At 34.0% G+C, this 24,705-nt stretch overlaps 1 protein-coding gene and 1 non-coding gene across 4 annotated transcripts in view; one reads left to right on the plus strand and one right to left on the minus strand.

The window, feature by feature from the left end:
* The window catches only part of LOC138710710 (regulator of G-protein signaling 9), a 493,358-nt gene that overhangs the window by 132,336 nt on the left and 336,317 nt on the right, over positions 1–24,705 (plus strand). For all 3 annotated transcript variants that reach the window (XM_069841776.1, XM_069841777.1, XM_069841778.1), the window contains exon 2: positions 10,900–11,063. In XM_069841776.1, the coding sequence (XP_069697877.1) occupies positions 11,013–11,063 (51 nt within the window). In that variant the 5' untranslated portion in view covers positions 10,900–11,012. The remainder of the gene's footprint in view (positions 1–10,899; positions 11,064–24,705) is intronic.
* Positions 3,337–3,409, minus strand: TRNAT-CGU (transfer RNA threonine (anticodon CGU)). The gene has a single exon. It is a non-coding gene; the product is annotated as a tRNA-Thr (tRNA).

A 24,705-nucleotide genomic window follows, 5' to 3' on the forward strand; every position in this document is an offset into this window, starting at 1 on the left:
ATATAATGTGTAGTCTTGTATTATTAACTAAGCCACATTTATTGATGGGATTAACGTTTTCGGCAATTTGTTTCAATTTATGCAATATATGGAACATAATACTTCCTACATGAAGAATGAATATTATATGTAATCATTTCACGTCACAGTTTTAGTTATTGTATGTTCAATTTTAACATTTATGATAAAATGCAATACTACGGGTGATTACTTGACACAAGTAAATATAATTTCAACAGCATAATTTTTCAAACACAACAATTATTTAGCATTAAGTATGTTCGTAACCTGCTAGTTTTAACTTATGCAATATATGGAACATAATACTTCCACACGAAGAATCAATAACATATGTAATTATTTTATGTCATAATTTGGAGTTCAATAACACTTATGACAAAATGTAAATACTGTTCATGTAAACAGCTGAGTCAGGACGCATTTAATCATAATGTAACGTGCATTAAGTCAAGTGGTAACCAAGTTTGTTTGCCCGAATATTACTTCATTCAACTCACATTTGTATTTAGTATTTGTGTGTATAATATGATACTTGTGATGATCTGATGATGGCAAACAATTGCCGAAAACGTTAATCCCATCAATAAATGTGGCTTAGTTAATAATACAAGACTACACATTACATGATAAGCAAACAGACGGACCCATTAAACCTATATTCACTTTAAGTTATTAAGCTTGTTAGTGTTTAACTGCCCACTTAGTTTTGTGAAGGCTATTTTCTCGTTTATCTTCAATTTATTATATATTCCGCTAATTCTGAGGTTAATGGCCGCTGTGCATTTTAAGAGTAAATGTATTGCGTAAGTTATAAGAATAAATAACTCGAGGGTCCTTAAAAGTATCAGTTTTTATCAATATATTTCAATATAGTCTAAAATTGCACAGTTTGAAATAACTTCTTTGCTATGAGCTAAGAGATGATTTCGTTTGTAATAGACTTTGATTCAAGCGTATCGAGAAAGACAAAGTAGAGAAAAATCGACAGAGAGGAACAGTGTAGCTGGTTTAACACATGACTCCAAGCTTTCTGGTACTTTCAGAAAGTCAGTACAATATTTCTTAAGACTTTCTGAAGATTTACATAAATTTGCTTCCTGTCGCTACAATTTATAACATAATGTATTTTAATGTCCGTGGAGGACGTTTTCCTTCTGTATGGCACACGTAAAAGACACGTTAGAATTGTAATTAAAACGAGACACTCCAGTGGAGAGGCCCGCTTCGCCCTCATCAAATATTTAAGCACTGCTACAGGGAGAGAGAAAGAGAGAGAGAGTTCCTATTTTTCATTTTGCCTTCCTCTAGATTAATGATGGACTGGCTTAAAGTACGACGGCCCGAGACAATGAATTTGTTCTTGCGATATACTGCGGAATTAAACTCTACAAAATACAGTTTCAAAATATCTTAGTCGTACTTCACAGACAGACTATTGGAAATATGTCTGAGAGCTGGAATATCAATTATGGTTCCTTCTCGAAACTTTCAATCTTCCTTTTACTTATATTTGGAATTTTCAACGAAATATACATTCCTATCATCCTCGATACCGAAATATTTGCTGTTGGTATGTCATCTATGTACAGCGGTTTCATTTGTTTTTCACTTTATTTATTTACTTACTTACTTATTTATTTAGTTATTTATTTAGTTATTTATTTACTTATTTATTTATTCGCTTATTTATTTATTCACTTATTTATTCACTTATTTATTTATTTATTTATTTATTTATTTATTTATTTATTTATTTATTTATTTGCCATACCCTTGCGCTTCGCTGCACGTCTTGTTATAAATAAATATCATTTACTTAAATCTGTTATATTTCCAAATACAGCTTTGTTTTTATTAATGAATAGGCATAATTAGTTTATTATAAGTTATAAGTCGTTTGCTCCTGAATTATTTTCAAAGTTATGTTTAGAAGCATAAATGTAATTGTTATTACAATGCAATACACTCTGGAGTTGTTCAATTAATTCTACTTTTAAACTTGCTATTACGTTAGACCTAACAGCGTCTGAAATAGAATAGGCCTATATTTGTAAGAACTGAGGATTATTCTCATGAGCAAATGCTGGGTAACTTTCGATGTTGGATCCCGGACACATTTCACCGGCATTATCACCTTCATATCATTCAGACGCTAAATAATCTGAGATGTTGATAAAGCGTCGTAAAATAACAAAAAAAAAGGATTATTCTCTCTGTTTTGTCACCAAACGGCACCATTTGAAATAAGATGTTGCACTATCTTGTATTATTTAAAACTTGTATTTAAACGGATGTACTACTATAAGTAAGTTTTAAATGATTGTGGGGGCTCTTGAGTATCAGAGAAAACGTTTCCAGCAGCACAACATAATCCGTTTGATCCATTACCCTATTTTTGCGTTTCATTTTATCCGTTTTACCTATTTGAATATTATTAAAATGAGCAACATCGATATTTAGATCGTAATGAAATGCTAACATACGTATTAACTCTCGACTATGCTTCTAGTTCTAGCAATACGCTCTCGTTGTTTGTTAATTCTCTGAGAACGTTCAGCACTGTTTTCTCTTTTTCGAACCTGGTAAGTTCGAACTTTCTTATTGGCATGTCAATCAAAGCGTTCGAAGCTAGTTTCTCTTGCTCGAGTCACTGAAATGTTTGCATAATTATTTCAAAAACGATTCTCCCGTTCTCTCTCTTATTAAGTCTCCGAATTTTGTTTTTCCTTCAGGCATAAGTGTTTTGGTATAACTGAGTCTTTTGTTTTTGCATTTTCAAGTAGTAAAGTTTCAATTGACTGTCTGTGCTTATCTTATTATATAAGCACAGACGGTCAATTGAAACTTTATTATATTGTAACTTGCTTATCGGAAAACTTAGGCTACAATAAGATGAAATTTTCAAGTAGTCTACAACACAGGCCTGCCTGCCTAACGTTAACGTATAAAATCTTTTCTCACAGAACATTACCCGAAATTATTAATGTCCAACTTATACTTATCTGTTACATAAATGAACGAAACACAAATCGAATTCAAAACACCACATGCACTACTGCTCCTCTAGCAGACCAGCGGAGCCTGAGTGCTGTCTGCCATATTTCTCGGTAGAGTAAGACACAATCGCGTGGTGTTATCTACGCAGCGTTCGTTTACAAGATAATTTTATTACCGGAAGCCTATTATGCACAACGCAGAACTGCACGCATTGTATTCTCAACCTGACATAATTAGGGAGAATATTATAGATATATTAATTTGTCCTACAGAATTTATCTGTAATATTGACACTTAATATTTTAGGAGAAAAATTCGCTCCGGCGCCGGGGATCGAACCCGGGTCCTTGGTTCTACGTGCCAAGCGCTCTGACCACTGAGCTACGCCGAATTCAATCCACAGCACCGTATCGAACCTTCCCCTTTCGATGTTTCCCTTTGTGGCCTGACTCCAAGTTAGGCATATATATGTTGACGTATATCCAATGTCAACTGCCATTATACTAGGAGCGCACTCAGCTGATTGACTTGTTGGCCGGGAATGCGCAGTTATATGTAGGAGAGAAATCTGCACTCGCCTACTGGGAATCGAAATGCTGCATTCGAAACGCGAAATAATAAAAAAAAAATAATAATAATAATACAGTATGAAATCAATGAACACTGAAACGTACACGAGATTCGAGGAATAATGGGAGCGGTTCTGCCCAGTGTAAAGCGCAAGTCCCGAAAGAGGTTTAATTACAGCAGGTGTGAGTTTGCTTCCGTTAAATACACACTGATGCAATAGTAATTAGGTTTAATAAATCATAACAGCACACCCTGGACATTCTCAAATGTACGCATGAATGGATAAAGAAAGTACGAACATCAGTTAATGAAATAAATTAAATTTCCCTGTTTAATATACGTCCATAAATACGAATCAATAAATATGGCTCACTATAGGAGACAAAATAAATAATGCATGCTCTCTCACTGATATTATTATTACAGCCAACTCCGGATATAGTGAACCTCTTCGGACTTGCATATTTCGTTCACTATATCCGAAGTGTAGGAGGTTCGTTACATTTTTCAGATAATGAGAATGGAATAATTATGGTTTTATTTTCGTTGATAGAAAGATAATTTATGTCAAACCATTTTTTTTATTAATTAAGTCCATTATTTGAATTATTATATGCATCATATCAGGTTTTTCCACCAGAAAGTAAAACAAAATTATTATTATTTTGTTATAATAATATTATTATTATTACATTGTTTTAATATTATTACATCATTATCATTTTATTATTAATACCGTTATTATGATATTCTTGATGATGATGATTATTATTTTTTCAATTATTACAGTGTTATTATTAACATGATAATATATGCCTATACATCATTTCCCTTCCATTTGGTGTCATCTGGAAGTGAATGCTGGCGTTGCACACGCGGAAAACAATGAAGGAAACTGTCACCTAGCACACATGCAACTTCTCTGACACGCTTGTCATGCGGGTGGCAGACATGCTGGTAATGCCATTGTTACGCGACCTCTTTGAACTATATAGAAAGAGAATTCAGGGCTTCGAGACACATATTCGTACAACGATAATGGAGCAATATTGGACCGAAAAAGGAAAAGCATCGTGGAGCTCGTAGAAATCTCTATTCTCGAGAAGCGAATAGAAAGATTATTATTGTTTAGTCAACTGTCCGAAGACTTTGAAATAAATTATAATTCGGTTGTTATTATTGATGACGATGATGATGATGATGACGATGATGATGATGACGATGATGATGCTGACGATGATGATGATGACGATGATGATGATGACGACGATGATGACGACGATGATGATGATGATGATGATGATGATGATGATGATGATGATGATAGTATACTGAGAACACGATGTGCTTAATACGCCTGCTTTGTACTCTGGAGATCTGGAGTTCGTTTTTAAGGGCCTGTTATCCCGGGTTGGGTTTTTCTTGTTTTCTCAAGTCTTCCCTTACAAACGCTGGGCTAGTACAAATTATATTTATTTTATTGCAAAGGTTTGTACCCTCTTCTTACCACATCCTACAACCCTTAATCACTAGACTTCATTGTATCGTGTAATTTTCGATGTAATTACCGACACACATTTCTACTATTGAAGTTGTAAACAGCACATTTCACAACACGTCCAATAGTCGATAACATAATCCTATATGATACAATTTTCGATACGCTAATAGCACTCCATTGTCTCCATAACCTGTGTCAGATTATGGCCTTCCTGTAACATTGTATATTGAGCTACCATGTCAGTGTAGTTCAACTGCCACATTGTGGCACGACTCTGTATACAATATGGTCAACCATTAATCTCACAGGTTTCGTCCAGTCCCATCAACTCACTTTCCGATAGCATTAACTTAAGTTTTCAGTATGAGGACTGATTTTTCAAGAGATTCAGCTCATTTTCCAATTGATTTGAATCAATTTTGAAAGATATTTGAAACATATTTTCAAATAATAGGCTCATGTTTCAAACAAGTTGACCATTTTAGGTAGTTTGGATTATTCTCAAGTTATTTTTAACCTAGGTCTATATATATATATATATATATATATATATATATATATATATATATATATATATATATAGGCCTATGATATTTGGTTTATTTTCATGAGATATAAAACACTTCTCAATAAATGCGACAATATAACTCTCTTACTCTAGTTTGAATTTAAATGCTCTTTTACTAGTAGGCCGAGTAAAACTTGCGGTCCACATCTATACAATTCTACAGTAAAAATTCGTCCAGAATTGGATACTTTCCATACTGTCGTTTTCAAATATAGAATTAAACAACTCATATGAGAGGTATCTCTCCTTAATATTTACCATGTATTGTAAAGAAAGTTTATTTCTTCCCTAAGTATATTATTTCTATCATCTGAACTGCGACCGAGCACGAGCGCTGTTCATTCGGTCTCAAATTTTGTTAATACTACTGTATCTTCTTTTTATATTGCTTGTATTATTTTATTTCTATTTCTGTTGTTTGTTTTGTAATTATATTCTTTGTTCTGTATATTTAAATTTAAATAAAATAAATAAATTATCTTTATTATTGTAACAATATGATTTGCTAATAATGACGATGATATAATAATAATAATAATAATAATAATAATAATAATAATAATTATTATTATTATTATTATTATTATTATTATTATTATTATTATTTATTGATATTTATGTGCTGGACAACAGACATTTGCCAATAAAAGTCCAGCACAGTGATACAATTAATACAATAAAATGAACAACTATGGTACAACTTAACTAAATAATTGCGATAATAACAACAAAATAGAGAACAAAGATTACAATGATTAATTTACAAGAATAAATACTATTAAATTTTATGGAAAGGAGTTAACCCTTACAGAAAGTATTACCAATTTGTGTAGAAAGTTTATACAATTCATATTAAAGCATTGTTATGTTCCAATAATTCTATACGTTGAATGGATCGAAATCTCCTAAATAATGAAATTTTTAATACGTCTAGAGACCGAAGAGAAAGATGTAGAATTTACAATACAGAAGAGTTTATGACTAATAATAATAATAATAATAATAATAATAATAATAATAATCTATGATCATTATCTATGATCATTATCAACATAATCGTTTATTTATACTGAAATTATTTAAGTATACTGTGTAAATTATCATACTTACTAGTGTTATTATTATTAACTTCATTATTATTTACATGTACTTCTTAAGTATCTCATCCATGTTAAATTTTAGTCTATAAATTATATATATTTGCGGATTATGTATGCTATTATCTTTCTTCTACTCTTAAGAACCTGATCCTTGAATTAGAATTTTAAATTTTAGTTTAGAAACAACAGATATTTTTGTGAATTACATATAATTTGTGTAATAATTCTCTCATTTTATGAAAAAGGGAACTGTGTCTGAACACGAATATTGCTCTTTCGGGGTATATTTATGTGAATTTTTATGTTGGCTTTTTATATACTATGTATCTCATTTTTGGGTGACGTGGTTCATTTCCAAATGTTTAGTTCATTGTTCAAGTAATTCCGCTGATTTGATACATTTCATAGTTACTTTCGTCGTTTTTCAAGATAATTACACAATTTTGGTTATGTTGGGCATTTTTCAAATGACTTAGACAGCTTTTAAGTGATTTCGGTCATTTTAAGGGCTTTTGTTAACTTTAAACGGATTTTTTTCATAACTTATTTAAAGTAACCAGGTTCGTAATTTTGAAACGAATTCCGCTATTTTACATGTGATTTTGCTGATTTAGAAGTGGTCTTAATTTTTCAAGTTGCGTGATTAATCTTCCATGTGATTTGCCTTATTTTTCAAGTATGCCGATTTATTTTCAAATTATTTGATTTATTTTTAAGCAGTTTATCTCAATTATCAAGTGAGTTGATTCATTTTTCAAGTCGGTTATCTATTTTTTTAATACATTTGGTTAATTTTCAGTTGATTTAACTTCATTTTTATAGTTGGCTAATTTCCAAGTGACGCCGCCAGTTTCCAAGCGCAATGGAAGGTTCCAAGCATTGTGGCTAGTTTCCAAGAGGACTGACTCGTTTCCAAGCAGCTTGACTTAAGTAGGCTGCCTTATCTATGCGGCTTGTATTTTCTGAGTTATAACATTTTAAAATAAGCTGAAATTACTGGATTAGCTAGATTTAAGTTAGATTGTATCCAGTTTTGTTGCATTGGATTAGATTGAATTGAAATTCATTTGTTTCAATCAGGGTGCGGGTGTCTGTGTACGTCAGTCTACTGGTTTTTTGGGCTATTATACATACTTAACACTATGTCACTTCTCCATATATATATATATATGTGTGTGTGTGTGTGTGTGTGTGTGTGTGTGTGTGTGTGTGTGTAACACATATAAAAATAATTCTGGCGGACTTCTATGTCAGTTGACTTCCCCCCACCAAGCGCAGGGTTTGCATGCAGTAATCGCCAATTGGAATCACAATATGACATGGAATCTGAGCTGTCATTTGTATTGTAGGATGGCCCGAGTCATTAACAAGTGATTTTTAAGGAGTGGTAAGGTGAATACCCGCCGGTCCTGCTGGTGGAAGACATATTATATGCGCAGATGAATTATTTTTCGCGTGTGATTCATCTGAACATATTTTCAAGACCTTGTAAATATCATTTAAGCAAAAAGAAACAAAATATCGGGAATGCCTTTCTTATAGAAAACAAATACCCTTTCCCTCCTTTCGACCTTTCAGGGATTGTCTAATTTTTATTGTTGGGACATTCACAGAATGATAACTTGAAAAATACTTAAAATAGGACTGTGGGATTTTCACTGGCATATTTATTTACTCTGTGGCTACTACCACAATTAATTTGACGGTCTATTTTGAGACACTTTGTAATTCTGTAGTACTCGGAAAAGTGGCACAAGTAAAAAATGTTAATTTTACAGTAGAAGGAAAAAAACTGTCTTCACACTGGTTTATGTCGATTTGATTTTCTTCTGTATAAATTATTGTAATGGGAGAAGTACTTATGTCTCTTTTCCCAAGCGAGCAGATGTTCCGTAAATTGTCAATAAATTAATAAAAAATGTTTGTGGAAACTGATTTAAACGACTTTTCCCAAGCATTACAGAATTAATGGCATAATTATATACTTACATTTTATTTACGACTATTTTCCATTTTGACGCAAATAGATTTTTTATGTCTGCATGCAGTGCCCCCACTTTTTGGTTATACATTGAAAAAAAACAGTATAAGAAGGACCTAGTCGATGAACATTGGGAAAAAAATTACGAAATAAATTGATGCAGTTATAAACCAAGTACATTAATTTTTCATTCAGAGCATGGGTTGAAATTTTATGCGATTTTCTTCTTCTAAGCACATAAAATAATAGATCATTGTCTAAAATTTCGTCATCAATTGTCATCATGTCATATTATTGAGAGTAGCAGTGTTTGGACAAACCCTTTACGTAGGTTTTTGTCGCATCGCGGCGAAATTCTGTCCGAGACAGACGAAACTGCCTTGTATGGTATCGGACTGTCCGAGACGAAAATGTGCCATCCGAGACAGAATGTCCGATGCAGTGTGCTGTCAGCCTAGAGATCTTTCTAGATGAGTAATATTACATTACTTTCCAAGAATAGACATAAACCCAGGAGTAATTTGTGTCGTTAACTTGATGTCTCTTTCTACGATCTTCGCAGTTCAGAATTAACCATTATCTCACTGAATCACTTATCTAATAATGTATCTGTATGTTCCGTAATTTTGTCATTTATATAGGGTGACCAGAAATCCCGCTTTTAACGGGATTGTTCCTTTTCTCAGCCTCTTGTCCCCCGTTTTTTTAAATGACGTCCCGTTTCTCTAAATTATTGTTAAAATATTTCTTTTTATTTTATTTTTTGGGCACTGTTAAATGTCCCTTCATCTTGATCTCAAGTTAAAATGTCTTCACATTACTGCCAAAATTGACACTAATATTTTAAAAGTTATAGATGAAGATGTCCTATTCAGTGAAGTCAATCGTGAAGAACATATTACGGAGCAAAAATTGAATATTGGAAGGAGTGCGATGTTAAAATTACAGACAGATGGACTGAAACATTACAAATTATGAAAGTCAAAGGCAGGTTGAAGGGTTCAGAGCCATAGTGAGCCAAGCGCCATTTATTAAAAACGGAGAAAGCAAGGGTTAAAATTAAATGAATACCGTAGTTTAATGAAGATTGACATATCATTTAGTGTGAAATTGTACACTTTATACTACTTGCTATATGTTTTCATTGAATTACATTGATAACTTCATTTTAACCCATGTTTTCTACAGTTTTAGTAAATGGTGCTGGGCCCACTATGTTCTGAACCTTCAGTTTTACAAACATAATTCAGATAGTGAGAGTTATGTTAGGAATGCCTGGCACCAATGCATCATAAGAAAGAGTGTTTTCATTGATGAATTCAATTTGGTCTTACGAAAGGAACCAGTTTTCAGTTAAAACCATAAAGGCCATATTAATCACAAAATATAATTTCAAAAATGTAAATAATTGATTAAATGACGATCTTACTCGTGTTAATTATGTAAGCATGTGTGGCTTACAGCTGTTTCGGTGTTGCTTGACACCATCCTCAGAGCCTAACACCGAAACAGCTGTAAGCCACACATGCTTACATAATTAACACGAGTAAGATCGCCATTTAATCAATTATTTATATTCAAGTGTTAAAAGTAGTGTACGAAAGATTCAACATGGATTCAAAAATGTGTTTTGCATGAACTTCTATAGTTTCCAGAAGGAAAGGCAAACACTTCTAGAGAAAATTCACTCATAAAAGAAATATGATGCAAATTGTACAGTTGATCTTCATGGAGAAAGTTAAAATAGTTAAAAAGTAATGAGGCAAAAAATTTTGTTATGAACAAAGTTCAGAATACAGTGATATAGATATGATATAAAGTCCAATTAAGCTGAAGTATTTTAAACAAATAAGTAAACCTAATTAATCCAGACTAGTTACAATATCCTTGCTACTCTATTATGTACTTGCATAATTATTATAGCCTAGTTATTGTAAACAGTGTAGTATTTATTTTAAAATAAATAATACTGGACCTTATTGCTCACTGACATTATACAAACACAAGTAATAATGAATATTTAGACAACATGTTTATTCATATCAACTTTAATAAGTGTCCCATTTTTTATTTTGGAAATCTGGCCACACTATATAACTATGTACTGTATATCTAAGTCAAAGCACTGTTGAATTATCGGTAACATATATATTTTTTTCAGTGCGCATGTGCGGGTGACTGGAGTGATGGGGTGGGGCCAGAGCCCCATGGAGTTCGGTTAGGACCGTCTCCCCCCCTCCCCAGCCCCCCCGCTCATCCCACTCCAAGAACAACATGGACCAACCCGACCGGGACCGCGGGCATAGGCCTCTTGCCTTTGACAAGGTTAGTACCTTATTAATATGCTAACGTACATTTTTTCATTTAGGCTATATAATTTCACTAATTTTCAGAGAAAATAATACGAAGTATTAATTAGTCTACAAGTCATTAAGATGTTCATGTAATAATGGGAGATATGCATTTTATTCTTCACCGAGACTCGGCTTTTTAATAGGAAATATTTATAGTATCATAATATGAAATAGGGGGAAAAACAGCGATTGGTTAGAAGGTGGACTTCAAATATTTAAGATGGCTTTTCGTTTGCTATGTATGATATCAATGGTACCGATCGAAAAACGGATATGACAGTGTAAGGCAAAGATGAAATTAATATAGGTTTATATGTTTAGGTTTCTACACCTGTTAATAAGAGAGCTATTGCAACTTTTACAATCTCTTATTTCACCCTGAATAACCCATTCGGCAGGTGTCAGTGTAACGAACAGTGTTTCCAACTCGATTTATAAAAGCCCGCTAAGATACAGTGCAGAAACCGAAAAATTGCTATATTACCAATGTCGAAATATGGTTATTTTACTGCTGTGAGTGTTAAAGAACCGCTAAATCCCTATATGGGCAATACAAATTTCATAAATTTTACCCGTTAAACTAATCCTGAAAGACGCTAGATCTAGCGGAAAAACCGCTGAATTGGTAACACTGGTAACGAAGCGCCATGAAAAAGATTCCTTCTTTATTTCAGTTTCGAAAAACACTGTTCATGTTCATTTTGTAGCGCGAATCTGTCACCGAAATAGTTACTGGCACTGTTTTCTTACTGATGGGACATAGCAAGAAAAAATTAACGGGTGTTTCAACTGGTTGATGAGTGCCGAATATCATAGGGTTAATGCTTTTCATTTCTAACCTTTGGCAGTTTGAATTACACAATATTCAATGCAGGATCTCCGTAGATGACTTTTCGCATAAATGCGTTACTTTATAAATTAAGTTGCAATAATTCACTTCTTTATTGCAACCTTTTTTTCTTTTTAAATAACAAATTAGGCTCTTCAAAAAAATCATATTTACTCTATTTCCACGAATACTATTGTGTTGAGAAAATCACAGTTGAAGCCAGAACCAGTGAATCTTCTCACCAATGCCCTAAGAAATTTTATCTTTCTTGATAGACATGCAAATAATATACTGATACAATTTACCTTTTTTTTTACTATCACGTGACGCGAGGACAAAGTCATTGGTGTGATAACAGAATAAAACATTTATGGGTTACGATTCACCAAATGCTTGTTCGTCATCCGTTGTATAAACTTTGATGTCTATTCTTGCTACGATGTCTAAAGTTGCATACGAAGAAAACTTACGTACGTATAGTGTATTATGCCAATGTGCAACATTTCTGTATTATTTGCACTCGTCACCCATGCATAGGCCACATTTTGTACTCCATAACTCGCTTGACAATTTCGTGCTTCATTGGATGTACAGAGTGGAAGTGAAATAGCCTTGTAGATTTTCAGAGTGAATAGCTCATGTTGTAAGTAACAAAAAAAAACTATAATATCGTATTGGTGAAAAGTTGAGTTATTTTTCCTTCAGAAAAAAAGTTTTTCCTCAAATGTTTAACAATCTCTATAGAGAGTATGATCCTGATTTTTGTCCTCATCGATACGAAAGCTAATAAAGAATAATTTATCCCTCTGGCGTATTTCAATATCGTGAACGCTTTTCGTGTAAATCTAATTTTAAAAACCTCTAAATTCAAACCATTGTACGCTGCGAGTTGGTTGCAACACAGCGCCAGGGAGAACAGCTCATCTAGTGAGACACACTTGGTTACCGAGTTCGTTGAACTCTTACTTCTGTATCAGGAGAAGCGTGTGTTCCCGGCGATGTTGTCGGACTGCTGAAACTTCAACCTTAATTTTCTAATTAACTGTGCATTTAATCACAATACGTAATACAGGTTTTCTATTCATTTCAGCGTACCCTATCGTCCCTTTCAATCCGCAAGGTTATTTCACTTCCACCCTGTTTGCAACAGCAGTTCTCTGCAATTTGCTCTGCAAATTTTGTTTACAAAGATAAATTATTTAGAAGTGTGCATTGACCACTTCACAGCACTGAAGTAATCCTATTTCCTTTAATTTCATTTCAAAACTTCTCCGTCTAAATAACTATTTATTTAAATTAAATTTAAATTAAATTAAAAAACATGTCAATTTAGATATTGAGGAGGAAGTTGAAAACCAGTGTTAATTGCATTTTAGCTTTCAACTCCTCACTCTCCTTCTTTCCTCTTTGAAATTTCAAATGACACCCTTTATATTGATATTTAAATTTGAAAGATTATGCAGTAAAATTGTTTATGCATCTCATTCATTTGTTTCCCGTCTAAATGAGATGTATAATAAACAATTGAATACTTTTTCAAATTTAAGTAAGAAAATATACAAGAGACATTTGAAATTTCAAAGAGGGAATGGAGGGGAACCAGGAGGTGAAATCTAAAATGAAATTAATACTGGTTTTGAACTTCTTCTAAATTTATAAATTTACGTGTTTTTGTTTAAGTTAAATTTAATTTAAATAAATAGCTAAGATCTACTTAGACTGCGAAGTTTCGAAATGGCAGTATAACAAGATATTTTCTATTTAAAACAGAACTTTGAATTCTTTGAAACCACTCGAGTTGTGTGTGTGAACATTTCACCTCGTTACGCTCAGTTGATATCGAATCGTTACGTCTTAATCTCATATAACGTTCTTCCTAGATAACAGTACCAGTTCACAGATCAATTGTTAAACTGTTCTATCGGAATTATTTGGCACCTGGTATTTCCCATTTCTATCGAAACCATCGACAGTATGTCAGTGTTGCGTGTAGACAGATATAGAGTGGGGAATTAACTGGGGAGTTGGGAGAGAATTAGCCCTCTACTGAAAGCTTTTCCCTGGCTTGCAGGACATTTTTTCCTTGTAGGGCATAAAAATTCCCGAATCCTACAGTTTGCATGATTCTGTTCAACAGAGAGCAATTCTCATCACAAATATTTTTGTTAATGATTTAAATTCACATAGCCTATTATGGTACTTAAGTTTCTACAATTTTACACATTAATAACCATCCAATATGAATTACGCTAATTGTAGCTGCTATAGACTGTCACTTTTCAAGAATGCCTGTGTTAGAATAATTTAATACAATGCAAATTGATATGTCGACACACTGGTCCGTGAACTTCGTAAAATGCGTTTGAGTCCAAAGAAAGCAGCGGAACAGTACAACGTAGTCTGTTGGACGAGAATCCAAGCCTCCGCATACCGGTGGGCATCATGTCACAAACACGTTCACGTCTGAATATTTCTGACAAAATAAATATTATTCAACGTCTTGAAAACGGTGCAGATATTAAGGATATTATTGGAGCGTTTAACGAATACAGTATTTATTTATTTATTTATTTATTTATTTATTTATTTATTTATTTATTTATTTATTTATTTATTTATTTAATAATTTGTTATTTTTTCATTTATACATTTCTTCATATTTTCATTTCTTAATTAATTAATTCATTCATCCATTCTTTCATCCATCCATCCATCCATCCATCCATCCATCCAAGCCACCGGCGTGGCTCAGTCGGTTAAGGCGCTTGCCTGCCGGTCTGAAGTTGCGTTCGGGAGCGTGTTCGATCTCCGGTTGGGCTGATTACCTGGTTGGGTTTTTTCCGAGGTGTTTCCCAACTGTAATGTGAAGGCAAGGTATTCTAAGGCGAATCCTTGGCCTCATCTCGCCAAATATCATCTCGCTATCACCAATCTCATCGACGCTAAATAACCTAGTAGTTGATTCAGCGTCGTTAAATAATCAACTAAAATAAAAAAATCCATCCAACCATCTAGTTATTTATTCTTACTTTCTTAGTTTTTTTTTTACTTTCTTATTTATTTGTTTGTTTATTTATTTATTTGTTACAGATTTACAATCTTACTAATAAACCGTGTATAGTTTTTATAAGAGACTTGTGCAGAGTTGAGACAGAACACTTTACTAATAAACCATGCATAAGCGATGGATGTATAAACAGTCTGTAACTATACAATGGGAATTGCTTTGCAGTAATTATATACACGAAACCCCTTGTTTAAGCGTTGTATATAGGGAAAAAAAATGGCCGCGTCTCTAACAGCTGTTCGTATCGACTGTCATTTTATGATGATAGATGCCTTGTAACCACAGAAGAACACACCAAAGAGCACAGAATAAGTAGAATAATATTGCTGTAGTTTGTACTCTTTGACCAAAAAATATAGTGTGTAATCGATCAGAGCCAGTGGTACTATCGATACTTAACACAGCACACTAGAGCGCTCTACCGGATGCAATAGAGAGTCTCAGATATTCTATTACCTTTTGTAATGAAGTAATGACGAAACTGTGACGTAGCTGCGATAACAGTTATACTGTTATACACGATGAATGTAGTGATTATTAGTAAGGAATTTACACACGACTTATAAACGAGTTACTCATTGTAAAAGTATAAGACAGTTAAACGTCTGTATATAGAGTTTTTATTAGTAAGACCGTTATTCTAGAAAATAAAATTAATTTATATTAACGTTGTATCAGATTCACTTTTTTTCAATGAATTAAAAGCTCGTGAATATCCATTCCTGTATGATGCACTACCGAAACATGATGTTTTCCGATTGCAGGGGACTTGTTCCGCATGTTATATCCAAGTAGGTAACATTGGCTTTTGTCTATATCGATGGAGCAGTGTATGTTACAACAGTAACACAATATTAATCATCTTCATTATATAATTTATTCTCCGCATCAATCCTATATTCACTTCACGAAATCAGCATCAATCTCTTCTTTCTATTCCTCGTCACAGAACTTCGCTATATTCATCCTCCTATACTGTCTCATTGTCTTGCCTCTGGAATTCGTTACCTAGTGACGTCAGGGATTGCTGGACACTGTCACAGTTTAGAAGTAAACTAGAAAAGTATGTTTCCGAGAAGTTGCTAGATTTATGCCGAAGTTTTTATCTTCAGTATTTTGGCAATAATTTCCTTTTATGAGATTAATCCCCTCTCTTGTCTTTGTGCCAGGATACTAAAACAGCTTATTGTCCTTTGGTTAATAACAATGATGCTGACATGAGTGTCACTGTTATTTTGTGTCTATATTTATTTTATATGTTTTTACTTTTTGTTGTCCTTTTTCTGCGTCATTTAATATGATAAGACTAATTTTTATTATTTTCAATTTCTACTTCTATGTTCAGTTGTTTTTATGTCATATTCATTCTGTCGCTCATTATTACAGTAGATTAATTGCATTGATGTATAATTTTTCTTATAGTTGTATTGCATTTCTGGTGCTGTGAAAGGGAAGGCCTGATAGCCTTAACTCCACCAGAGTAAATAAATAAATAAGTAAATAAGTATATAAGTAAGTAAATAAATAAGTAAATAAGAAATAAGTAAGAAATAAATAAGTAAATAAATAAATATTTAAATAAATAAATTGCACTATTCACCCTCCCATATTCCGTGTTTCTAAAAGAACTTTAGAAATGTTTAAGATTATAAATATTCATTCAAACAACTAACGGATTGTTTTGAGATGTAAGAATATAGCTTGTATTTCTTGTACTTTTACTTGTATATTTATGGATTTGATGTGACTTCCATTGGTAATGTTTCATCCTTTAGAATGCAGTGAGGCATTTATGGAATCCATAATTTTAGTGATGAAAGCAAGCTTCGTGTTACTGGTAAGGTCAACACCTACATGTTTTCCTGAAATATGTTCGTGACAGCCCAAAGGTGACTGTGTTTTGTGCCCGTAATAAAGAAAAAGAGAACAACCCCTTCTTTCTCATGGACACGGCTATTATAATCATCATATTAAAAATGGTCCAGCTCTTCCTGATTCTACAATTAAACTAAGACGACGAAGAAATATAAATTTACTTCCAGCCAGACAACGCAACCTCCATTACCTTGGAGAAGTGTGAGAGAACCTCGACACCCTTATTTCAGGTTGGACTGGTCGGAGCATCAATAGCATGCTCACCTGGTTCTCCGGATCTTACATCTCTGGATTTTTTTGAATGAGTATCTGTAAAATATCGAGTGGTTGCTAAGCTCAGAATTCGAATTACAGCGGAGTTAAAGAAATTGTGCCAAAGATGCTACGTCGAGGGTATGAGAAGAAATTGATTACATGTGGGTCGTCTGCCACAGTATCAATGGCAGCCGCATCGAGCCATTACTATACGAAGTAAAATTTGAAGTGTTTTGCGACATTCTGATATTTCAAAACATTTCCTATGTCTTCCGAATAAATGTTAAATTTATAATATTCAAATTTCATAACGTTCTTTTAGTTACACTCAGTGGCAGCAGGAACTGTCAAGAAAAAAAGAACACACTGTCGACAGAAATATACGTCCAACCGAACATTCCTTCAGACAATTATTTCAGCAATTGAAGAGAACTATACAAATAAAAATTAACCTAACTATAGCCGTAAGGGAAATGGAACAAGAAGCATACAGGGTTGTTTCCGATCTCTGATAACGAATTTGAATGATGTCATGTGCGTCAGGAATCACATCGACAGCTGAATTGCGGCGAGAGGTGACAGACCACTAGTGAGTGATTTCATAATCAGAGTGCACGGTGTATCACAGTAGCAATGCCCAAGAAAATCGAACCTTTTTGGAAGGGGTACATAACAACCCGTTACGTGAAAATCATAGAAACCTGCAAAAAACGTGGTTTTGTTATTTCCAAGGCATCTTGTGTGTGCCTAATAAGGCTGGCAAATCTCGAATGGGATTAATTCCAGAGTAGAAAAAGCAAGCAAATCCACCCCTCGTCACAAGTCGCCGCACCCCACGAGAAGATACAAATTAATTCCATTCGAGCTTTACCAATCTTATTAAGTACACAGAAGATGCCTTTCTTCCAAATAACAAAACCTCGTTTATTGCAGGCTTCTTTTATTTTCACTTAATTGTACTTGGCATTGGAAAGAGTTGTAATGTACCTCTCCCAAAAAAGGCTCGATTTTCTTGGGAATTTCTGCTGTGAGTCGCCGTCCACTCTGACTATGAAATCACTCACTAATGGTCTGTCACCTCGCGCCACAGTTCAGCTGTCGTGTGACTCCTGACGCACATGATGTCATTCAAATTCGTTATAAGAGATCGGAAACAACCCTGCAAACGTCCGCAAAATCTTTCCTTGCGTTCATTGATGTTTCAGCCAGTGGCAAGGAGTAGTACGTGTCCAGCTTATAGCAAGTGAATCATACAGGCACACGATAGTTTGAAGAAAGGAAGTGCGGTTGCAAAACGTTATTTGAAGAGGCTAGTTGATATTCTTCGTCCACGAGCTAAAACTAAGTTGTGTTTTATGATTTGTTAAAGTGTAAACCAGTTGTTATCATATGGTGTCTTTGGAAATCTGTCTCTCGAAATTTTCACAGTGATGATGAAAACGAACGTTTTGTCACCATTGGGATGCGGTACACACATACTTGCATAGTCAGCTAAAATGTGTATAAATATTGTGAGGGAAAGGACAATTCTATGGCCCACTTGCAAGAACAATAGTTGCGACACGAGTACAACGCTCGACGTTGAAGAAAGCAGTTGAGCTAGATATAGTAAAATATTCCACGCCGAAAATTGTGTCCAAAACAGGAGAAGAGATTTTTGTAGAATCTATTTATTTAGTCGTGATCTAATTCGAAGAACAGTGTGTGAATTTTATGCGAAACAAATTAGCTATTATAGACACAATTCTTAGCTCTCTCAACAACAAAACAATGAATACGAGCTTCCATACCACAGAACCACTGATTCCAACACAAAGCTTACAAGCAAATATTCTCATGGGGGCAGATAAAAAGTTATTTTTTTTTCTTCCACTATGTTAATATTGTCAATATAAGTGCTTATAAAATATAGGCCACTCGAGCGCAATTACGAGGGCCGTAAATAAATAAGTTTCCTTGAGACCGTTTCTGGAAAGAAAACACAATTTCAAGGAAAAATTTATTGGAACAGATACAACAACTGTTGAGCTATTTTTAACATATTTCCCACGGGGACTGAGACATTTGCCATTCCATGGGATCGACAGAGAGGTGCATACGGCTGTCGCACACTGGTTCTGATTCCAGGCCGCAGACTTCTACGACATAGGGATACAAATGTTGATTCCAATTCCGGTGAGGAATATGTTGAAAAACACCAACAATTGCTGTATCAGCTCCTATAAATCTTTTCATGAAATTGTGTTTTCTTTCTGTAAACGACCCCAGGAAAACTTATTATTTTTACGGCTCTCATAATTGCGCTCGAGTGGCCAAAATATATGTAAGCACTTGTTTTGACATTATTAACATATGGACGAAAAAAAACTTTTTATCTACCTCATGATAATGTTTGCTTGTCAGTTTCAGCTCATAAGAAAAGAATACTAACTATACTTCGTTTCATAATGTCTGACAGGAGTGACAAACATTGCCGGTAGGGAAGGAGAGAAGTATAATTACTATTTAGTCAATGACAGAGGTATTATTCCACGCTTGTCTTAAAGTTGGGAGCAGGTAGAACGCTTCAGACCATCCAACTTCAAGTCAAGCGTGGAATGAGACCTCTGTCATTGGTTGAACAGCAATTATACTTCTCTCCTGCTCTGCCGGCAATGTTTACTTCTCCTGTCAGACATTATGGAACGAAGTATAGTTAGTTTTTCCTCGTAGAAGTTTCTTAGTTTGCCTCATCGGGGCTGGAGAGTTGTTAGCTGTGTTCCGATGGGTGTGATAGGGGATGGGGAAACTGTATATACATAGGTCTAAGTGTTACCAGTCTGACAATTCGAAACATATACAGTGAAACCTGTTCAAATCGGAACCTGAATAATCCGGAATCCTGTCTATTTCGGAACAATTTATTGGTCCCGGCGAAATTTGTATGTATTATGTGTAATTTTTCCTGAATAAAACGGAAACTGTCCAACGCGGAAACGGAAACTGTCTGCTACTGTTCAAAACGGAAACAATATTTTGGACACACTATAGTTTGTAACTATATTTTGAAACAGCGTTTAATTTCAAGGGATATACGAAATATGTAGGTCACTAAGATAAAAACAAATTTTCTTTGCAAAATTTTAGAGGGTACGAGGGTGTGTTGGCCTGTCGGTCATAAATTTTATTACCCTGTTGACTAGGCAGACGAGTCCCTTCAAAGATTTTCAATGCTTCACACCCGTATACTGTCGTTGCTAAACAGAGCGCAAGTGTAGTGTTTTCCAGGTTTAAAAAAAATTGCATAAAATGTGGCATTAACAATAAGTGATGAAGTAAAAGTTATCGAGATAAAGGAAAATTAGAAACAAAGTCTATGTGAAATAATATTGAAGTAAAGTTGTGGAAAACTCAGTTGCGACACTTTAAAAAATAAAGATCATAATGAGTGAGTGGTGTGTGGCCAATATTGGTGACACAAAAGGAACCAGAAAGCAACTGTTTATGTGAAAATAAATTAACTGTTGTGGGAGTGGGTTCTTCATGACCTTTCAAAGAACAAGCTAATTTCTGGATCTATTCTGCAAAGCAAGCTACTGAACTGGGAAAGAAATTAAATAAACCAGAATTCAAGGCTTCTAATGGATGGCTCCTAGTCCAATTAATTAATAATGTGCAGTGATATGCAGTACAGTATTAGATTATAGTGTTAGATATTAAATATAATGAGATTAGTAAACTTTAGTAATGTTTAATGACTAATGAGTGAGTTACGATAATATTTATACAGTAAATGAGATTTTAATCAAGATGATTCACCGACATAATAAGCGACAGAAAGCTGATTTAATGTGATTAGTGTTAAGTGGAATATTTTGTAATTCTTGCAGTTTGCGGCATGCCATTTTGTTTTTCATGTACATGAATGACAAAATATTCCATTTTAATGTCGCATCTGAATAATACGGAAACCTGTCCACAACGGAAAAAAAATTAGGACCATGTCACTTCCGTCTTGAACAGGTTTCACTGTATTATAAATACTCAATATTTACAAGATTTGCCAGTTTTATAACATTATTATTATTATTATTATTATTATTATTATTATTATTATTATTATTATTATTATTATTTGTATAATGGTTACGTGTAATGTCGGTCAGACTGTGTAACATGATATGTAATTACGAATTTTGCCACCATTGACTTTAACATTCGCTTAGCCTGTAAGTTTCAATAGACTCTAGAACTTGTAGATTGAGTTGGAGGTCTTTCTATGTTATTGTGTACGCTAACTAGCCTCTTCAACTAAGTTGTTGGAACCGCACTTGCTTTCTTGAAAATGTCGTGTGCAATACGCTTCACTGGCTCCAACTTGGACAATTACAACCCCTGCCCACTGGCTAAAACCATCAGTGAACAAAAAATACTATAGGCTTACGGTCTATATGAACCGTTCAGAGCAAAAATGGTTTAAGTCAAAATTAGGTAATGAGGTTTAAAGTAAAAATTGTGTAAAATACAGCGCAAAGTAGCAATTAATATGTCCTTCTTGCTATCCACTGACTACTAATAGTTTAAATAAGTTGAATATTAATTGCTACTTTGCGCTGTATTTTACAGAATGTTTACTTTAAACCTCATTACCCATTTTTGACTTACACCACTTCTGCTCTGAACGGCTTATATACAGACGTTTAACTGTCTTGTACAGTGAGTAGCTCCTTTATAAGTCGTGTGTAAATTCCTTACTAATAATCACTACTTACGTAGTGTATAACAGTATAATTGTTACACAGCTACTCATAGTTTCGTCATGACTTCATTACGAAAGGTAATAGAAAATCTGAGGTTCTCTATTGCATCCGGTAGAGCGCTCTAGTGTGCCGTGTTAAGTATCGATAGTACAACTGGCTCTGATCGATTACTACACTATATTTTGGTCAAAGAGTAAAAGCTACAGCAATATATTCTAATTATTCTGTGCTCTTTGGTTTGTTCTCCATAAAATGACAGTCGATACGAACAGCTGTTAGAGGGGCGGCCATTTTTTCTCTATATACAACTCTTAAATAAGGGGTTTAGTGTATATAACTACTGCAAAGCGATGGATGTATTGTATTGTTACAGACTGTTTATACATCCATCGCTTGTGCATGGTTTATTAGTAACGTTTTCTGTGTCAACTCTGCATAAGTCTCATATAAAAACTATACACGGTTTATTTGTAGGCCTAAGACAGCTAATGTAGAAATATTGTTGTCTTACCCTTGCTTGTTAATAAGTTTTTGGGAGCTTGGGTTACTGGTACAATCAAGAAACCAAACTATAGTTAAAGGCTCAGATCAGATTTGGAAACGAGAATTGTAATCATGTTTCATTGTTCATGTGTTGTAGATCACAGGTGAAAGATTGAGCACTCAATGAAGTCTTTACAGTGGAAGGTTTATACACTTTGGAGGAAAAAAGTTAATCTGTACGAACGTGATAGTGGTTAAATTCACAAACCTTCATAGAGGATAATTTAATTGTTACGTTGCAGCGTATATGAGAATGAATGTGTCATTTAATAACATCCATTTTTATGAAGATTAATTGGTGCCGCGGTCTAAATGTTTTCGCGTATGTATGTATTAAATTAGAGCGACACGCAGAATGCATGGGTGCGGCGTGAGTATCATCAGTTAGTGTGGCGCACCCACCCGCCAGCTTTAATCTGTTTCTGTCACGTGCCTCGGCAAAATCAATAACAATATTTTTACCTCCGTTCCATCAACACCGCTTATTGCACAGACCGCAGCGAGCAAACAGGGTGAGACCACGTGCAGGCACTCCGGGCTTAATGTAGCGTGGCACAATTTTCTACATGACCAATCAGCTATCGGAGACTCGCCAAATAAGACTGGGCTTCGATGCCGTATAGACCCTGAGTAGTTTTAAATGGATAGCAAACTTTGAACAGTTTTGTACTGTGAACGAATTTTCTAATTGAGTGAATAAATGAATTTATTTGCTCATTTATATATACGTGGTCTTACTAATAAAAACTCCATATACAGACGTTTAACTGTCTTATACTAATACAATGAGTAGCTCGTTTATAAGTCGTGTGTAAATTCCTTACTAATAATCACTACATACGTCGTGTATAACAGTACAACTGTTACACAGCTACGTCATAGTTTCGTCATTACTTCGTTACGAAAGGTAATAGAATATCTGAGGTTCTCTATTGCATCCGGTAGAGCGCTCTAGTGTGGCGTGTTAAGTATCGATAGTACAACTGGTTCTAATCGATTGCCACACTTTATTTTGATCAAAGAGTACAAGCTATAGCAATATTATTCTAAGTATTCTGTGCTCTTTGGTTTGTTCTTCTGTGGTTACAAGGCAACCATCATTATAAAATGACAGTCGATACGAACAGCTGTTAGAGGGGCGGCCATTTTTACTCTATATACAACGCTTAAACAAGGGGTTTCGTGTATATAATTACTGCAAAGCAATTCTCATTGTATAGTTACAGCCTGTTTATACATCCATTGCTTATGCATGGTTTATTAGTAAAGTTTCCTGTCTCAACTCTGCATAAGTGTCGTACAAAAACTATAAACGGTTTATTAGTAAGACTGACAGTGTATATGTATATTCATTCACTTATTTATTTAGGGATTCGAATGAATGAATGAATAAGGGTAAATAAAATTAAACTGGAGAAATTAATGATTATTTGATAACAGTAGCTATATGAGCGATTGAAATGAATATGTGCATGTCCGAAGAAGAAGAAGAAGAAGAAGAAGAAGAAGATAACCATTTATTGCTAGAAAAAAACATTTTTATATAAAAATCACACTAGCACCCCGGAAAGAGTAATATTCGTGCTCGGAGGCATTCCACAAAATTTTAAAATAAATAATTTAGTATTTCATTAATTAACAGAATAAAAAGTAAGAAGAGAAAAAGCAAAATACAGATATTATAATAATTGAAACTTTATGTTTCCTCCTTAAGCAATAATTTTTATGGTTGTATTGCTTTCGCGTGTTAAATACTATGTTACGGTACCTTGTTCACTAGTTTCAGCCTGTTGTGTACTCAATTCTAAAGATAGTCCAAAAAAGGCTGAAAGTAGTCAACAAAGTAATCGTAACATTGTATTTAACTCGTGAAACAGTAAACTACAGTATATAGTCCGAAGTGATATAGTGTTAAAAGTTGTGTAATCAAGATGAATAATTTTTAATTGAGTTTTAATAAGTAGCATTAGCAAATTGAATGTTTGAAAATTTAGCTTTTATCTTGTTATAAAGGCTTTTTCGAATATGAGTCAAATGTTTGAATGCAAGAATGAGAGTGCATGAATGTATTAATGACGAATCGGTAAAAAATTAAAATGAATACGCGATTCATATTGGAATAATATGATTGAATGGGCGAATGATGGAATATATGAACGGTAATCAGTAAATGTATGGGTATTTATCAGTAAATAGGTGGAAGATAGTGTGTGGTAATGAGTGAATGTAGCGGGATTGTCAGCGAATGTATGGGGGAGGGGGAGATAGTGAATATATGCGGAAGGTAGTCGGTGAATAGATGGTC

The sequence above is a fragment of the Periplaneta americana genome, chromosome 12 (assembly GCF_040183065.1).
Source record: "Periplaneta americana isolate PAMFEO1 chromosome 12, P.americana_PAMFEO1_priV1, whole genome shotgun sequence".
Lineage (NCBI taxonomy): Eukaryota > Metazoa > Arthropoda > Insecta > Blattodea > Blattidae > Periplaneta > Periplaneta americana.